Genomic DNA, 14,572 nt, shown 5'->3' with positions numbered 1-14,572 from the left:
CTCATTGCCTGCCATAGACAGTATTGGTTCATATCTGTGGTCAAGTTCACCATTTTATGTCCAGAAGTTAGTCAATGTGGGCCAATATTTCCCGTTTACTTAACCATGACCACCTGCTGTTTGCTCCCATTGTCTGGTATACTAGACAGTGTGGTTAAACAGTGAATAGGGAATATGGCAATTCAGTTCACAGCCAGTGGCTGTGGATGAATATCCTTTATGAAGTTGCTTAATCCCACATCATCCTATGGTATTAAATGCCATATTTATGGGCAGTGTGCAAAAGTGCTTCTTTTTAATGTCCTGACTCTTGATTCAAGTGGCCATCAGTTTCATTTCATGTTCCTAGGGTCTGTCTGTTTATATGAAACATTTCTCTATACCACGGGTGTCAAACACAAGGCCCGCGGGCCGAATCCAGCCCGCCAGACCTCGTCATGTGGCCCGTGTAGCCGCCGCCGGCCGCCAGCTTTCACCTTTTATTCTCGCTTTTTTTTTTTGACACAAGAAAGCCGCCTCTTCAGCGCATGCGCGGCAGCCTACAAGCCAGAGAACGTCTGCCCTCTAGCGGCGCTGGCCGTTCTACACAGGAAACCTCCACTTTACATGCATTCAGGAAACCTCCACTTGTTTTTATATTGAGCGCATGCCATCCTGTGATGTGACAGATCCAACGGCTGCCTGAACAACCGGCCCTTTGAGGGTGACCAAACTGCTGATGCGGCCCCCCGATGAATTTGAGTTTGACACCCCTGCTCTATACCATTAATATTTTTCTAAACTTCCGTCATGCCTTCTGTAATTTTTCCAAACTAAACAGCCAAAACACTTCAGGCTTTCTTCATGAGGAAGGTGCTCCAACCTCTTGATCATGTTAAGCCTGTCAAATCACTCCTTTTCAGACAGGTGATTTTATAGAAGAAGAAAAACCCATAGCTTCAGATCTGAAATCAGAATATTTTTTAGGACATGCTTACAGGTCAGTTACAGAATAAGAGTATAACTTGGCTAGGTTAGCGGTGACAAATAATGCACAATCCTGATATTCCGTTTCTCTGATGTTGATTTGTTAAAACATATTTTCAATGGCCAAGAAAAGAGGGATCAAGTGTCACTAGGCTTTTTCAAATGCAAGTGCTATAATTCTACAAGTGTTACAAATCAAGATAGTTGGTTCCGCTTTCATAATTTAATGCACATTGTATTTTCTTATGAAAACCAGGCTTTCTAATTTGCAGTCCTTCTTTATTTTCATGTAGAGCACCATACGTGTTCTCCATTGGCCAGTCCAATGTCACCTCATTCTCTCTCCTCCAATCCATCTTCAAGAGACTCATCTCCAAGTCGGGACTTTTCTCCTGCTGTCATGAATCCCAAACCACCAATCATCATCCACCGAGCTGGGAAGAAATACGGCTTCACACTTCGTGCTATTAGAGTCTACATGGGGAACAGTGATGTCTACACAGTGCAACACATGGTCTGGGTACGTTCCTCTCAGTCATGATATGACTCGCTTATAGCCTAATTTGGAAAGAACCTTTAATTAACTGGGCCCAATAAAATCCCTTGTTTTTCCTTGGCTCTTCTCAGAATCAACGCAGAAATGGTGTCTCTCTTCTACAGAAATATATGGGTGGGGGGTGGGAAGCTCCCTATCAGAGTTGTAACCCCTGGGTTAATTACATTTAATTCCTTCTGAGCTGTGTTGACAATGATGGTCTGCTTCGGATCATCTCCTTCCCTTAGGATTTTTCACACATCTGCCTGGAGTTGATTACATGTCTTAAAGCATCACTGTCTTCCCACTGAATTGACTAGGGACTTGGAATTCAGTTCAGCTGTGAATTATACAAGGGGCTTGCTGTGTGTGCTTGCTGTTTCTCCTTCACCCGTATTCTCAGACAGCCTGTCTTGTATACGTGTTCTCTTTTTGAAGTTTATATGCGATTGTTTGCCAGAGCCATTCCCCACAAAGAATGTTTCTCAGTTTTAATTGCACGATGCTCACAGGTTAAAAAGAAAAAAAGAAATGGGAGGGGAAAGAGTGCCCAATTTCCCTATAGACATCACTTAAGGTTTCCTCATCAAAATGGTGATTATTGTTTGAATCTAATTATCAGTGATACAATAATAATATGGAATAGAATAATTGCTTTTGTAAATCTGCTTCTGATCCTTATTCTGCTTGACCTTGACAAGGACTGCATTATGTAGAAGACTTAGCTGTCATAAGGCACAGGATCACATGCCACAAATTGAACACGTCATCATTTGGGTTGTTTGTTTTCATGGTTGCAATTGATTGTTTACCCATCTTGACTCATAAATATTCATAACTATTTGTATTGGGAGAGAAATTATTATTAATAACTTAGAGATGAGTAGCAGAACCACACCACATGCCATGCAGCTATAAGGCCCCAGGTGCAGTCCCTGACATTTCCAGTTAGGTAGATAAGCTGAGAAAGACCTCTGCCTGAGACCCCAGAGAACCTACACTAGATAGACGAGTGGGCTAGATGAGCCAGCGGTCTGACTTGGTATGAGGCAGTTCATTTATATCTTCACAAAGCTCCAAATGAAAAACTTGGTAGTGAGCATAGCATCGCCTTATAGCATATAGTGCATGGAAATTCTGAGACTGGTTTGTATGTAGAGTTGAGGGCAAATAACATGAACAGATGATTTGTTGAAATTGATGTATTGTCTCTATATTGTCAGCATGTAGAAGAAGGTGGCCCTGCAAGTGAGGCTGGTCTGAGAGAAGGGGACTTGATAACCCATGTGAATGGAGAGCCTGTACATGGACTGGTTCATACTGAAGTGGTGGAGTTGGTCTTGAAGGTAAAGATGGAGTATACACACGTGCTGTGCGACAAGTGCAATGTGCATAAACATAAATACTTAATAAAAAAAGGGATGCTTAGCCCAAGGAGGTTCTCCTGGAGTATCCCTTTGTGTCATATTGGTGTCTGACCATTTATTTCCCCAGACTTTGCTTTATCTTGCTGATGATTTTAATCTATGTTGCTTTTGTATGTTGCTCTTTGTATGCTGTTCATTAGTTTTAATTATTTTATTTGTATTTTGATTACTATATTGTACACTGTCCTGAAGATTGGTTTTGAGAGGCAGGGTAAAAGTTTCAAGGAGTCTTGCGTTGTTAAGGCTTCTGCAATACAGAGCCTAGCATATTGTACTAGAAAAATAGAGGCAGATGAACCAAAACCATTAATAGCAGCATTACTAAAACATGAATCCTTTTTCACCATAAGGAACATGCTATTTGAATTATTCTTCTAATTTTTAAGCTGCAAAACACTATTTTCTCTTATTGCTCTCATTGTAGATTGAAAACTATTTTTTTAAGCATTTTGCTCTGATTTGTCTTAAGCCTTTTCCGCATGGTAAATGTGACTGTAATAGCATTTGGAGTGCTTTCTGGAATACAATTTCACAAGTAGATTAGTGCCTGTGACACCACAGTTGCACCAAAGTTGCAAGCCTTCCTATGCTATGGAGCAGCAGTGGAGTTCAGTTGACAAAGAAGGAACTTGCATGAGAAATGCAAGGAGCAAATGCACTTTGAACCTGTTGCCTGAATGGGGAGTAATTTGAATAAATATTTCTTTAGAGCAGGGATGGGGAACTGTGACCCTCCTGTTGTTGTAGGACTCTTAACCTCCCAGCCACCATGGTCAATAGTGAAAGATTATAGGAATTGGTCCAACAACATATGGCAGTCCACAGGTAATCCACCCATGCTTTAGAAGAGGAAGGAATACCAAAGAGAAAACCAAGTAGAAGTGCTGGAGTTGGGAAATGCTGCTTGAAATAATTTCTAGCATGAAGCTGCTGGACATGTTGTAATTTATTTGATTGTCTTCTGGTTACCTTAATAAATTTATGTTGCATAATGGGAATCACAGTGTTGAAACTATTTGGGGCTGTCCTTCAACTAGAAAAAATGTTGCTTAATTAGCTGAAAAACCTGTGACTCAAGAAGACCTTCTAGCAGCATTTTCTAAAGACAAAATGAATAAATACATATTGGAGAAGAAACAGAATTACAGAGGCTAATTTAAGCCACACAGTGGTAGACTGGCATTTCCCCTAGCATTAGCATCCAGCCCAACCAAAATACTCATGAGAGATAAAGAGATAAGTAAAATGTGTGTGTGTGTTTTCTTGTTGGCAGAGTGGAAATAAAGTGTCCATATCTACTACACCTTTTGAGAACACATCAATTAAAGTGGGGCCAGCTCGGAAGGCCAGCTATAAATCAAAGATGGCAAGGAGGAACAAGAAAAGCAAAACAAAAGATGGACAGGAAAGGTTAGTGATGCTTTCTCTTAGGAAATGAAATTATGCTCTGATAGCAGTTGCCAAGGAAAATTGCAGAAATATCTTCTGCCAGTGAATGTTCTATATCACAAGAATTACACAGTGAGAAACGATTTTAGTAAGCTATGGGTTGCACCCAGAGTTCCGTAAGTGAAGTTCCTGCTTATGAACAGGGTGGTCTCAGAATTGCCTCCATCTGCACCTTCTAAAAATCTACTCTGGATTCCTGTAGGGTCCTCTGCATGGGAATAGCACAGGGTAGGGTTGCAGGGAGAAAGGGAAACCGGCAAAATTTGCCCACCCCCCTGCACCTTGTCTACAGAAGTCTCTGCTGGATCCAAGTTTTTGCTGGGGAAAGATGCATATCAAAGATGCTGATCCTATTTGTTTTTACAAATAATGATAGTATTCGCTTTCACTTTCTCAGTAAGAAGAAGAGCTCTCTGTTCAGGAAGATTACCAAGCAGGCTTCTCTGCTTCACACCAGCAGGAGTTTGTCTTCTCTCAACCGTTCTCTGTCATCTGGAGAGAGTGTTCCTGGTTCACCTACTCACAACCTCTCCCCTCGTTCACCAACACAGAGTTACCGATCTACTCCTGAGTCTGCACATTCAGGTAAAAGGGGAAGCAGGGAGTAGAGAGTGGCAGACCTTAAGCAAATCTTTCGGACTTGGTAGTAAAAATGTAGAATTTTCTCAGCCTGAGGGGCACAAGGAGACATGTCTTACAAACTATCAGGGTTCCCAAAGTTAAGCATGAACCTCTTGGAAGAGGTGAAAGGGTTTGGTTGCTGTAACGTGAATTCTCTCACTGTGTTGTGGCCAAGCACCAAAAATTGTAATGTGGTGTAGAAAATAGTGGGGGAAAGCAGCACAGTCGAGACAGGGTGTAGCTGACTGATATTTTCTGTTGCAGTGGACCACAACTGCCTAAATTCAACTCCACCTTTGCCAGGTTGCAGTAGCCAACTTATTTCAAATGTGATGCACGTATTATAGCAGTTCCTAATGTTTCTCAATGTATTTCCATGCTTTTTTAAATATCCTACTTTTTTATGTTCACAGTTGGTGGAAACTCTTCTCAGAGCAGTTCACCTAGTTCGAGTGTTCCCAACTCCCCTGCTAGTTCAGGACATATCCGACCCAGCTCTTTGCATGGACTAGCACCAAAGCTTCAACGGCAATATCGATCTCCACGACGTAAATCTGCAGGGAACATTCCTCTCTCGCCACTAGCTCACACTCCCTCGCCAACCCCACAGTCTACGTCACCTCAGCGTTCCCCTTCTCCTTTGCCAGGGCATTCAGTTGGCAGTTCAGGCATCATGCAATCATTTCCTGTCAAGTTGCACTCCTCCCCACCTCTTGTCCGACAGATTTCAAGGCCCAAGAGTGCTGAGCCGCCAAGATCCCCTTTGCTGAAGAGAGTCCAGTCAGCTGAAAAACTTACCTCCTCTCTCTCTTCAGAAAAAAAGATGTCGTCTTCGCGCAAGCATAGCTTGGACATCTCCCATTCAGAATTCAAAAAGGAGATGCTCCAGAGAGATCCTGGCCTCCAAAGTTGGCAGGAATCCATGAGTGAAACAACTGGAGGCAAAGTTGGACTTGCAGAAAAAGGGACCCTGCAGAAACCTTCTTCCAGAAAACTGGGACCTATTCGGCACGATAGGGTGGAGCGAAGGGAGTCTCTACAGAAGCAGGAGGCCATCACAGAAGTAGATTCTTCTGAAGATGAAACTGACGAAGGATCAGAAGATAGTCAAGATGGGAAGAAAATGGACAGGCCAGCCTTCAGTAGAGACCACCAAGTTTCTGATCCTTTCTCTGAGGATATGAAGCATTCTTCCAAGTTGGAAAGCAAAGACAGTATGGAGGATGATGCGTTTCTTCCTGAGGAACCAAAAACTGTCAGTTTGCAGAAAGGGGCAGATCAAAACCAACCAAAGGATGTTGCAAGGACACCACTGGCCGGTATAGATGAGTTACAATCTGAAGTTTGTGTGAGAACTCCTATTGAAAAATTTGGTGACTGTGAAGCAGTTAAACTAACAGATTCTGAAACCCCATTAGAGTCAGGACAAGGCAATACTCTCAAACTTGCTAATCAGAAATGTGCCTGTTTCGAAGATGCTGAGGACCCTAAACAAACTCTGATTATCCAGGAAAGCATAGACTGCCCAGAGCAGGTGAAGTGCCTACCAGTGAGATATCTACAGCTCGGTCAAGGTGACTGTTCAGGGCTGGCAAGTGGCAAAGATAACCTGAAGGAATTTGCTTCTACAGAAACTACTTATATGTTGTCTCATGATATTATGCCTTTGTTAGCACTTTCTTCTTCTACTTGCACAACTAGCACAAGCTCTCTTCCACTAATAAGCCAAATGGACTGCAAAGATGCACCTCAGAAACAGGAAGCCCAGTCTGTCAAGGAAAGCACCAGTATTCCGAACCTGACAAGCAGTGGCAAAACATCTTCACAAAGGTCTCCTGATGCCGAAGAATCACAAGGTTTGTCATCTGCAGCATTAGTTTCAAAACACAAAAGTCATACAAGTGATACAAACTTAAGTTGTACTATAGGAAGACCAAGTCTCACACTTGATGCAGCAGCTGAAAATGGAAAATCAGTTTGCCCAGCTCCTTTAGCAATAGGTGCAAAAGGCATGTTGGGCCCAGGAAATATTAACGTATCTGGCTCAAGAGAACTAGAAAAAACAAGAGAAGAGTTCCCCCCGAAGGAACTGTTTCATATGAAAGAGAGTATGCCAAAGGAAGAAATGCAGGAAACACTAAAGGAAGGCCCAGGCCCAGTAACAGCCAAACCTTTCAGCATAGGTAGTCTCATTAAAATATGTGGTTCCCATATTGGGTCGGAAAGCCTAGCAGTGTCTTTGGAGCCAGAGTGTTCAGTGGGAGCAAAAGAGAAGCCAGGGACTGGTAATTCTAAGGTACCTGAAATTTTGGAGGACAGGTGGCAATTGCCTCCACCTGAAAAACAAGCAGATGGCACAGCAAGGCAGAGCACAGGGGTTTCATCTGGACCAGATTCTAGCCAGAATTCCAAAAAGGAAACTGCTCTGATGCCAGGAGAAATCGGAGAGGCTGGAGGTCAATCACAAACAAGAGACTTCCTGTTGTCAGATGGTGACGTCGTGAAGAAAACATAGCAACATATCTACATTCAGAAGCAAAGACAACATTAGTAGAACACAAATATAAAACACAAAACTTGTGCAACTTTTTTTGTTGATTTGTGTTTTCACACTCTTGCCTTTTTCATTCTTGCAATTCTATTTTTGTACTCAGCGTTTGATGCCTCTTAGCAGGATATCTTTAAAGCAAGATTTAAAAAATGATTTCCAAACTCCCCCCCCCCAACATTTTTGGCCCTAAATTTGAAGCATTCTGTTAAATATCTATTTTCTTTCAAAATTCCAGGGAATTACATTTGCCAAATTAGACCGCTCACTTGGAAATGGCACATTTTGAGCACAAATTCCAAATTTCAGTCCTTGTTTCCAAAATTTTAGGTCACGTATTTTAAGTTGGCAAGGATTAAAATAAACACTTTTGATGGCAGACTGTTCTGAATCATTATGCCACCTCACATATTTTCTTACATATCATAGACGTCCAATTTATGTATATCTGTGAGGAAACCTTGTGTCAGCTTGTGCAATGGGGCAATACCCTCCTTTTAAAAAGAACGTTAAGCAAAACGTCAAAATAAAATATTTAGTTTATCTTTGATTTTTTTTTAAAAGGCTTTGATTTAAAAGAAGATTACTTCTTTTTCTCCCTTTTTAGAATTTTTAATCCTTTTTGCTCAAAGTAGTCAGTAACCTCAAAAGAGGCACATGGTGCTTCAGTTAGGCTAACTCAGGAGTAAGGGGCCTGTAGGCTTTCACTGTAATTGCTAACTACAACTCCCATCATCCCTGACTATTGGTCATGCTGGCTAGGGCTGATGGGAATTCCAGTCCAGTAACACCTGGAGGCCACAGGTTCCCCACCCCTGCTTTAGCAACCTAAGCTAATTTACTTTACTGACATGTTGCTGTGAGAGGCAAACATTTGGGACTATCACATCCCCAGTCTTATGGAGCTATCTTGATTGTTGTGGACGAAAGTTAAAATCCAGTGAAGTGTTCTCATTTGACTTTGTGAGTGAGAGAAGTGATCTTCATTGATTCATCAGGCGGCAGCTAAGACCAAACTGTGTCTAAGTGAAATGGTCCCGTTAGCATTAGTGTCTCTTTCCCAAGTGTAAGTAGCTAATTCAGTAAATTGACCCTTCAGTCATATAGAAAGTTTATTATAATTCAGCCTTCCCTTCCATTGTTTAATTCACCTACTATCTTTCTTAAATGTCTATATTTTCTAAGTAACCTTTTGAATGTTTTTGAAAGTTCAACATCAGTTGGTGCTTTTTGCTTAAAGACATCTGAGTCTATGATACTGCACTGATACATACAGTATAGCACTAGCTGCAGCATTTCAAGTATATTACTTATTGAATCTAATTACAGTTTATAGGCAAAAGTAACTATTTCCATAAACTCCACAATACTTACAGCCTTGCCTAACAGAATGCATCTGTATGTGTCTGTGTGAGCAGAAAAAGTAATTATTTGCATAGTCTGCTGTTCTACCTACAGAGGTGATCACATGTTGACTAATAGCTTTCCAGGGCAAGCACTGCAATTAATTACAGCGCAGCTTTATTGCTCAGCCAGGTTTCTGATATGAAGGCTCTTCCTGCACCATTTCTCCTTACAGAGCCTACATGTACTTTTTGACTAGGAATATGCTCTTAAATCCTTAATTTATTATAATCTCATTTCAAGTCTTGCCCAAACTTCCTGATTCTCCCCACTACATACCCAATTATTTGGTTTTAGTTTTGGACCAATTTATTTTTGATTTGGGGTTTTCTTTATATTAGTGTGTGTGTGTGTGTGTGTGTGTGTGTGTGTGTGTGTGTGTGTGTAATAAAGGGAATAGTGTGTGTGTGTGTGTGTGTGTGTGTGTGTGTGTGTGTGTGTGTTGTAATGCTGCAGAAAGATCCATTGGCTTTCTCATATAGAACTTGAAGCTTCAGTACTCAAAACTTCAATAGTAGTTCCCCACAATGATTTAAGATCTGCTAATCTCTTTAATCCTGCCACCAGTGCACAATAGCTAAATTTATGCATTAACATTTTCAAAATAAACCATTAGGCTTTCGTCCATCCAGCCACACCTTTATCTTACCAGCCTTTCCTATCACTTTGCTGTGTTGCCCTCAGAACAGAGGCAACTGGGGCCTCAGTGAATACATACATTCAGAGAAAGGGAATTGATGGCATAGTCACTCAGAAATGCACATTAACTTGAATAATGTAAAAATATTAAATGCATTTATTTACACTGTGTGAATTTGAGCCCCGGGGATGAATAATGTAGCTTCAAACATACCTTGTAGCATCTGTTTACACAAAGGCAGCCAAAGGATTTATATCTCTAGTTTAGCCAAATAAAGCATATTGGGCCACCTCATTTCTGTATAGATGCCACTTAGATATTACCTTTTTATGTATTCATTCTACCATTACCAGGAAACCTATGTAATTGTTAAAGCCTGCAGAAGCCTTCATTTTTCATGTTACTTGATATATTCCTGTAACTGTTGTCCCACTTCAGTAAAAATGATTGGCCACAAAAAATCATTGCAACGAAACCACATGGCAGTAAATCAGATTTATTCTTTGGACATCTAATATATATATATTGAAGAGTTCAGACAATCATGATGTTTCTGAGGGAAAAAATTAAGGTCTTAGGCTTAATATTTTTAAGTGCTTATCAGGAGGCAGCATGTGATGAGAGTTGAACTGATGTTGCCATGTTGAGGAGACAGGTGTTTGCATAACTATAGTCTAGTTAAGCCACTATATGTATACTGTGTTGATCCAGTTAGCTGAGACTGATCTCCATGATGTTCCATGAATGGGGGTGATTGGATAACTTTGTTTAGGCATGCAATATACACAGTCCCCTTAGCAAGTTGCTTTCCCACTTTCTCTTATTTTCGTTTGGTGTCTAGAATTTCAACTTTAGTTTCCTTCATACAGCCTTTAAACCTTTCAATATCCAGCTGGTGCATTTCTCAGCAATACTTCACACCATTATATGGTGCATCTAAAACCATCAAATAGATATTAAGTGTAAATATTAGACTTTCGCCTTGCCTAAAAACCACTCCTGGGGAACAATGCCTAAGACTTTTTGGTGTTTGTTATGCTACGGAAGAATACTCAACATAGACAGGGTAAAAGGAATGACCTGTGGGGCTTTTTTCCCTCATTAGCACTGAATTAAGGTGTTCTTCGGGATTTTTGTTTGTTTCTTCCTGTGGGGAGGATTGTGTCTTTCTCCAGTTTTCTCTTACTGGACATGAAGGATGATGCCGTACTTCTAGTGGGTGATTTTACAGCTGTGTGTGTGTTTACATTGTGTTTTGGTTTTTGTTATTCTGGAGGCTGTGAGCCCACCTTTCAAGATGGGCTTCAATTTCAAGTTGGTGCCAATCAGCACCTGACTAGCAGAAACATAATGTTGGGATATAAGTGTTTTTAGAAACTTGAACAATTGCCACATAATAGAGGTGCAATAATTTTTATTCCTGTTGTACCTGCATGTTGATGTTCAAATACTCCTGAAATACACTTCATTTTTTTTACATAAACCCGTGTCCATTTCTTAATTATTTCTCTTCAGAGGTTTTCCTGTGATATGTTGCATTAATCCTGTGTTTCACTTGATCCATGCTGAGTGTCCTGCAACAACCCTAACGGGCTTTGGTATAGTGGTTCAGTTCACATGTTGTAGCAAACTATATTTAATGGTTTACTGTAAACACAAAGATTGCTTCCACTTAGTTCCTCCCCTAGTGCAGGGGTCAGCAACCCGTGGCTCCGGAGCCGCATATGGCTCTTTTACACCTTTGCCGCGGCTCCGGGGCGCATGCTAGCGAGGGGAGGAGGCGCATTGTGCGCCCCGACACTCCTCACTGTGCCGGGCGCTGTACTGGCTGTGACGTCGCATAGGGGCGGTGCGTGCGTTAGTCACGCACCGTCCCGACATCACCTTCCCGCCCGCTACATTGTAAGAGGCATGTACGCTGGTCACTGCATTGAAAGGGGGCATGTACGCTGGTCACTGTTTTGAAGGGGAGTGAAGAACACACACACACACACACACACACACACACACACACACACACAAAGGTAACTTGTTAATTTAACGTTTATTTCTATGAGGAGGAGTAATTCTGAGGGGTCAAACAAAGAAATAATAAAAAAGTGACAAAAAAGTTATTTTTATAATGACTCCCAGTTTTGCGACTCCCAGTTTTGCGACTCCCAGTTTTTTTTCTTTGGAAACGGGTCCAAGTGGCTCTTTTTGTCTTAAAGGTTGCAGACCCCTGCCCTAGTGGGAGCTACAAACCACCATCCCTGGCTTAGCATTATGCCTGAGCCAGTGAACCCCCCCCCCCAAACCATGATGGGTAAGCCAAGAAGAAACCTTTGTTTCACATCATGGTTTGTTTGGCGCAAAACAAATGTAGTACTAAGCCAAGTATTGTGATTCATTGGTCCCTCTTAACTCTGTTTTATGATATGCAAATGCAACCAATGGGTGGATGCATATAAGACTTGCCAGTTGATAATGTACTTCAGTGTTCATGTCAACTCCTTCTTGATACTGTAGACTGCGTGCCAGTGTTATATGTACTGTGGTAATTTACCACTTGGTAAGTGGTCACCTGCATTCACTCCTGTTCTTCCATGAAATCTAGTTGTTTCAACATAACATAGTTCAAAATACCAGCAGCCTGGGAAAATGGCCATGGGTGGCGGGTGCAGTTTTATTTGAGCAGCCATCCTATGCCTTCCTACCACTAATATGCAACATATTTCCATACAAGTACTATGCTTGGGCATCATGTAAAATGAGCTCTGCGATTCCATAGTCTTGTTCCATAGACAGCCAGACACATGTACTCACATGAGAAATAAATGTAGAGCTATAAAAACCTTAAGAGAGGGCAGTGCCTGGGAGCTATCACCCTCTCTCCATTGTGTTCCTGCAGCAAAGGCTTAGGCCGCTGTGCAACAATTTAGCCCCTGCCACATTCCATTCCTGCACCTCATGAGGGAAAGTGAACTGTTTGCTCAAGAGAGGAGGAAGACAACATCTGTTCCTTTCCGTCTAATGCTGAAATGAAGTTACAGCTTTCAGCAGGCACCATCTTCTTACGAAGTAAGCCAGCTGTTTGTTCTGGATGTAAAGCAACTGGGGACCAGGGCCTTTACATTGCTTTAAAGCATGTTTTATAGTTATTCCCTGCCCCGCCCCCAAAGAATTATGGGCGCTGTGTTTTGTTAAGGGTTGCTGGGAATTGTAACTTGGTGAAGGATAAACTACAGTGTCTAGAATTCTTTGGGGGGGATGACACACATGTGGTTCAAATGTGGTCAAGGGGGGGGCACGTGGTTCTAATGTGGTCAAAAGGTATCCTGCGTATGCAGCTGTAGACGTAGGCTAACGACCATCTTAAGCACAAGGGGCTGATTCCAAGCTGCTCTAGGAGGCAGGTGGTCCTTCCTCCCAATATTAGCTCTTGGCTCACCAATGGCATAGCTTCCATATTTTTCACCACATAGAAAGGCCTTCATACTTCTGTTTGTTTCTTTATACACACCTATCCTGCAACTCCTGAGGGGAACTGAGAGTTGTTTGCTCAGAAGAGGAAAGGCTAAGGGCTTCAATAGGCCTGGCATGCCTCTGTAAGCCACTAGGGTAGAGAATAAATGGGCCAAAGCAGCCACACTGCTCATGACAGCCCTGAGGTTAAAAAAGGCGGGAAAGCAGGAGAGGCCTATAGCACCTTGATGGGGCATAGCTCTAGTTGCTGCTTGATGCCGTGTTACACCTGCTGAGGTGAGGGATGCAGTGCTGGCCACCACTATGATGGAGATTATGATCACTGTCACCTGGGAACTAGGCCACATTTCAAAAGGTAAGGAAAAGGAGCAAAAACCACACAGTAGAAAAAAGAATATTGTCCTATGTGCTTCAGATCACTCTGGTCCTTTCTTAGGAAAACTATATATTTTTTAAAATACACCGTATTTTTCTGTCTATAAGACGCCCCCATGTATAAGATGCCCCCTATTTTGGGGGACTCAGATTTAAGAAAATGGGGGAAGATGTATCCCATGTATAAGATACTCCCTAATTTATGACATTATTTTTTAGGGGGAAAACCTAGTCTTATATACGGAAAAATAGTAATTACCCAAACTGAATACTGTATAAAGAAGCTCTTCATAAACAATATGTAAATATCAATGATCATCTTAGAAAGAGCCACTATTCAAAAGAAAATATACAAGTGTAAATATTTTAAGAATATTTGTTCTTTTGACTATCATAAAAACAGAATACATATGTGTATACGCAAAAACAAAGGTCGGTTACTTGCTCAAATAGACATTCAATATTTTGTCATACCTGCACTACTACACCAAACGGAAATCAAGCGTAGCTGTTGACACTGCAAAATGTCATGGGATGTGGCAGAGTTAGGCAAATCATGGGTTGCTAGGTTAAACAGGGCAGCCTAAAGACATTTTTTTTGCCTAAAACGAAGATGGTGTGTGGCCCCCACCTTCTGCATGCACAAAACGTTGAATCTTGAGGGGGGTGTCCTTTTAATTGCACATTCATTATGATTTTCATTAATTATGGTATTAGGGTGGCTACATGCAATCCTACTTTCAATACTCTGAGCCTGCATGTCCCATAGCTGCATGTCCCATACTGCATGCCCCATAGCTTCGTGCTAAAATCTTGTAATTTTTTATACCACAAATATTCCATTTGTTGTTTTTTTGGTCCCACTTCTGCTGCATTATAGCCACAAAAGTACATCTCCATGCAGAAATAATGTGGTAGCATTGAGGAAGCATCGTGGAACAACTAATAAGTGATGTGTGGATGGTCCCATATAGATCTGCCACTCAGAGTAGTTGCTTGACTCTGCCTAATGGTAGGGCTGGCCTTGCTGAGCAGCTGATTTTCTTTCCTCCCAGACCAGAAGGCAAGTATGTGAGAGAAGATGTGCCGCAGAAAAGAGGTCTTTGCAAGCCTTTTTCACTTCAGCTTTCCTGCTCTTCATG

The 14,572-nt window shown here is 41.6% G+C and overlaps 1 protein-coding gene across 17 annotated transcripts in view; it reads left to right on the top strand.

Annotated features, from left to right (window-relative positions):
- MAST2 (microtubule associated serine/threonine kinase 2) overlaps nucleotides 1–11,073 on the top strand; it is a 150,743-nt gene extending 139,670 nt beyond the window's left edge. For 11 of the 17 annotated variants that reach the window (XM_083620184.1, XM_083620182.1, XM_083620181.1 and 8 more), the window contains 5 exons: nucleotides 1,260–1,486; nucleotides 2,725–2,847; nucleotides 4,202–4,338; nucleotides 4,775–4,962; nucleotides 5,412–11,073. In XM_083620184.1, the coding sequence (XP_083476310.1) occupies nucleotides 1,260–1,486; nucleotides 2,725–2,847; nucleotides 4,202–4,338; nucleotides 4,775–4,962; nucleotides 5,412–7,513 (2,777 nt within the window). In that variant the 3' untranslated portion in view covers nucleotides 7,514–11,073. The remainder of the gene's footprint in view (nucleotides 1–1,259; nucleotides 1,487–2,724; nucleotides 2,848–4,201; nucleotides 4,339–4,774; nucleotides 4,963–5,411) is intronic. The other 6 variants (XR_014549532.1, XR_014549533.1, XR_014549534.1 and 3 more) reach the window with 1 other exon arrangement.
- Nucleotides 11,074–14,572: the final 3,499 nt, after the last annotated feature.

Source organism: Podarcis filfolensis, assembly GCF_964270895.1.
Source record: "Podarcis filfolensis genome assembly, chromosome: 6".
Classification (NCBI taxonomy): domain Eukaryota; kingdom Metazoa; phylum Chordata; class Lepidosauria; order Squamata; family Lacertidae; genus Podarcis; species Podarcis filfolensis.
The sequence above is the reverse complement of the archived record's forward strand: the minus strand, read 5'-3'. Positions and strand labels throughout refer to the sequence as shown.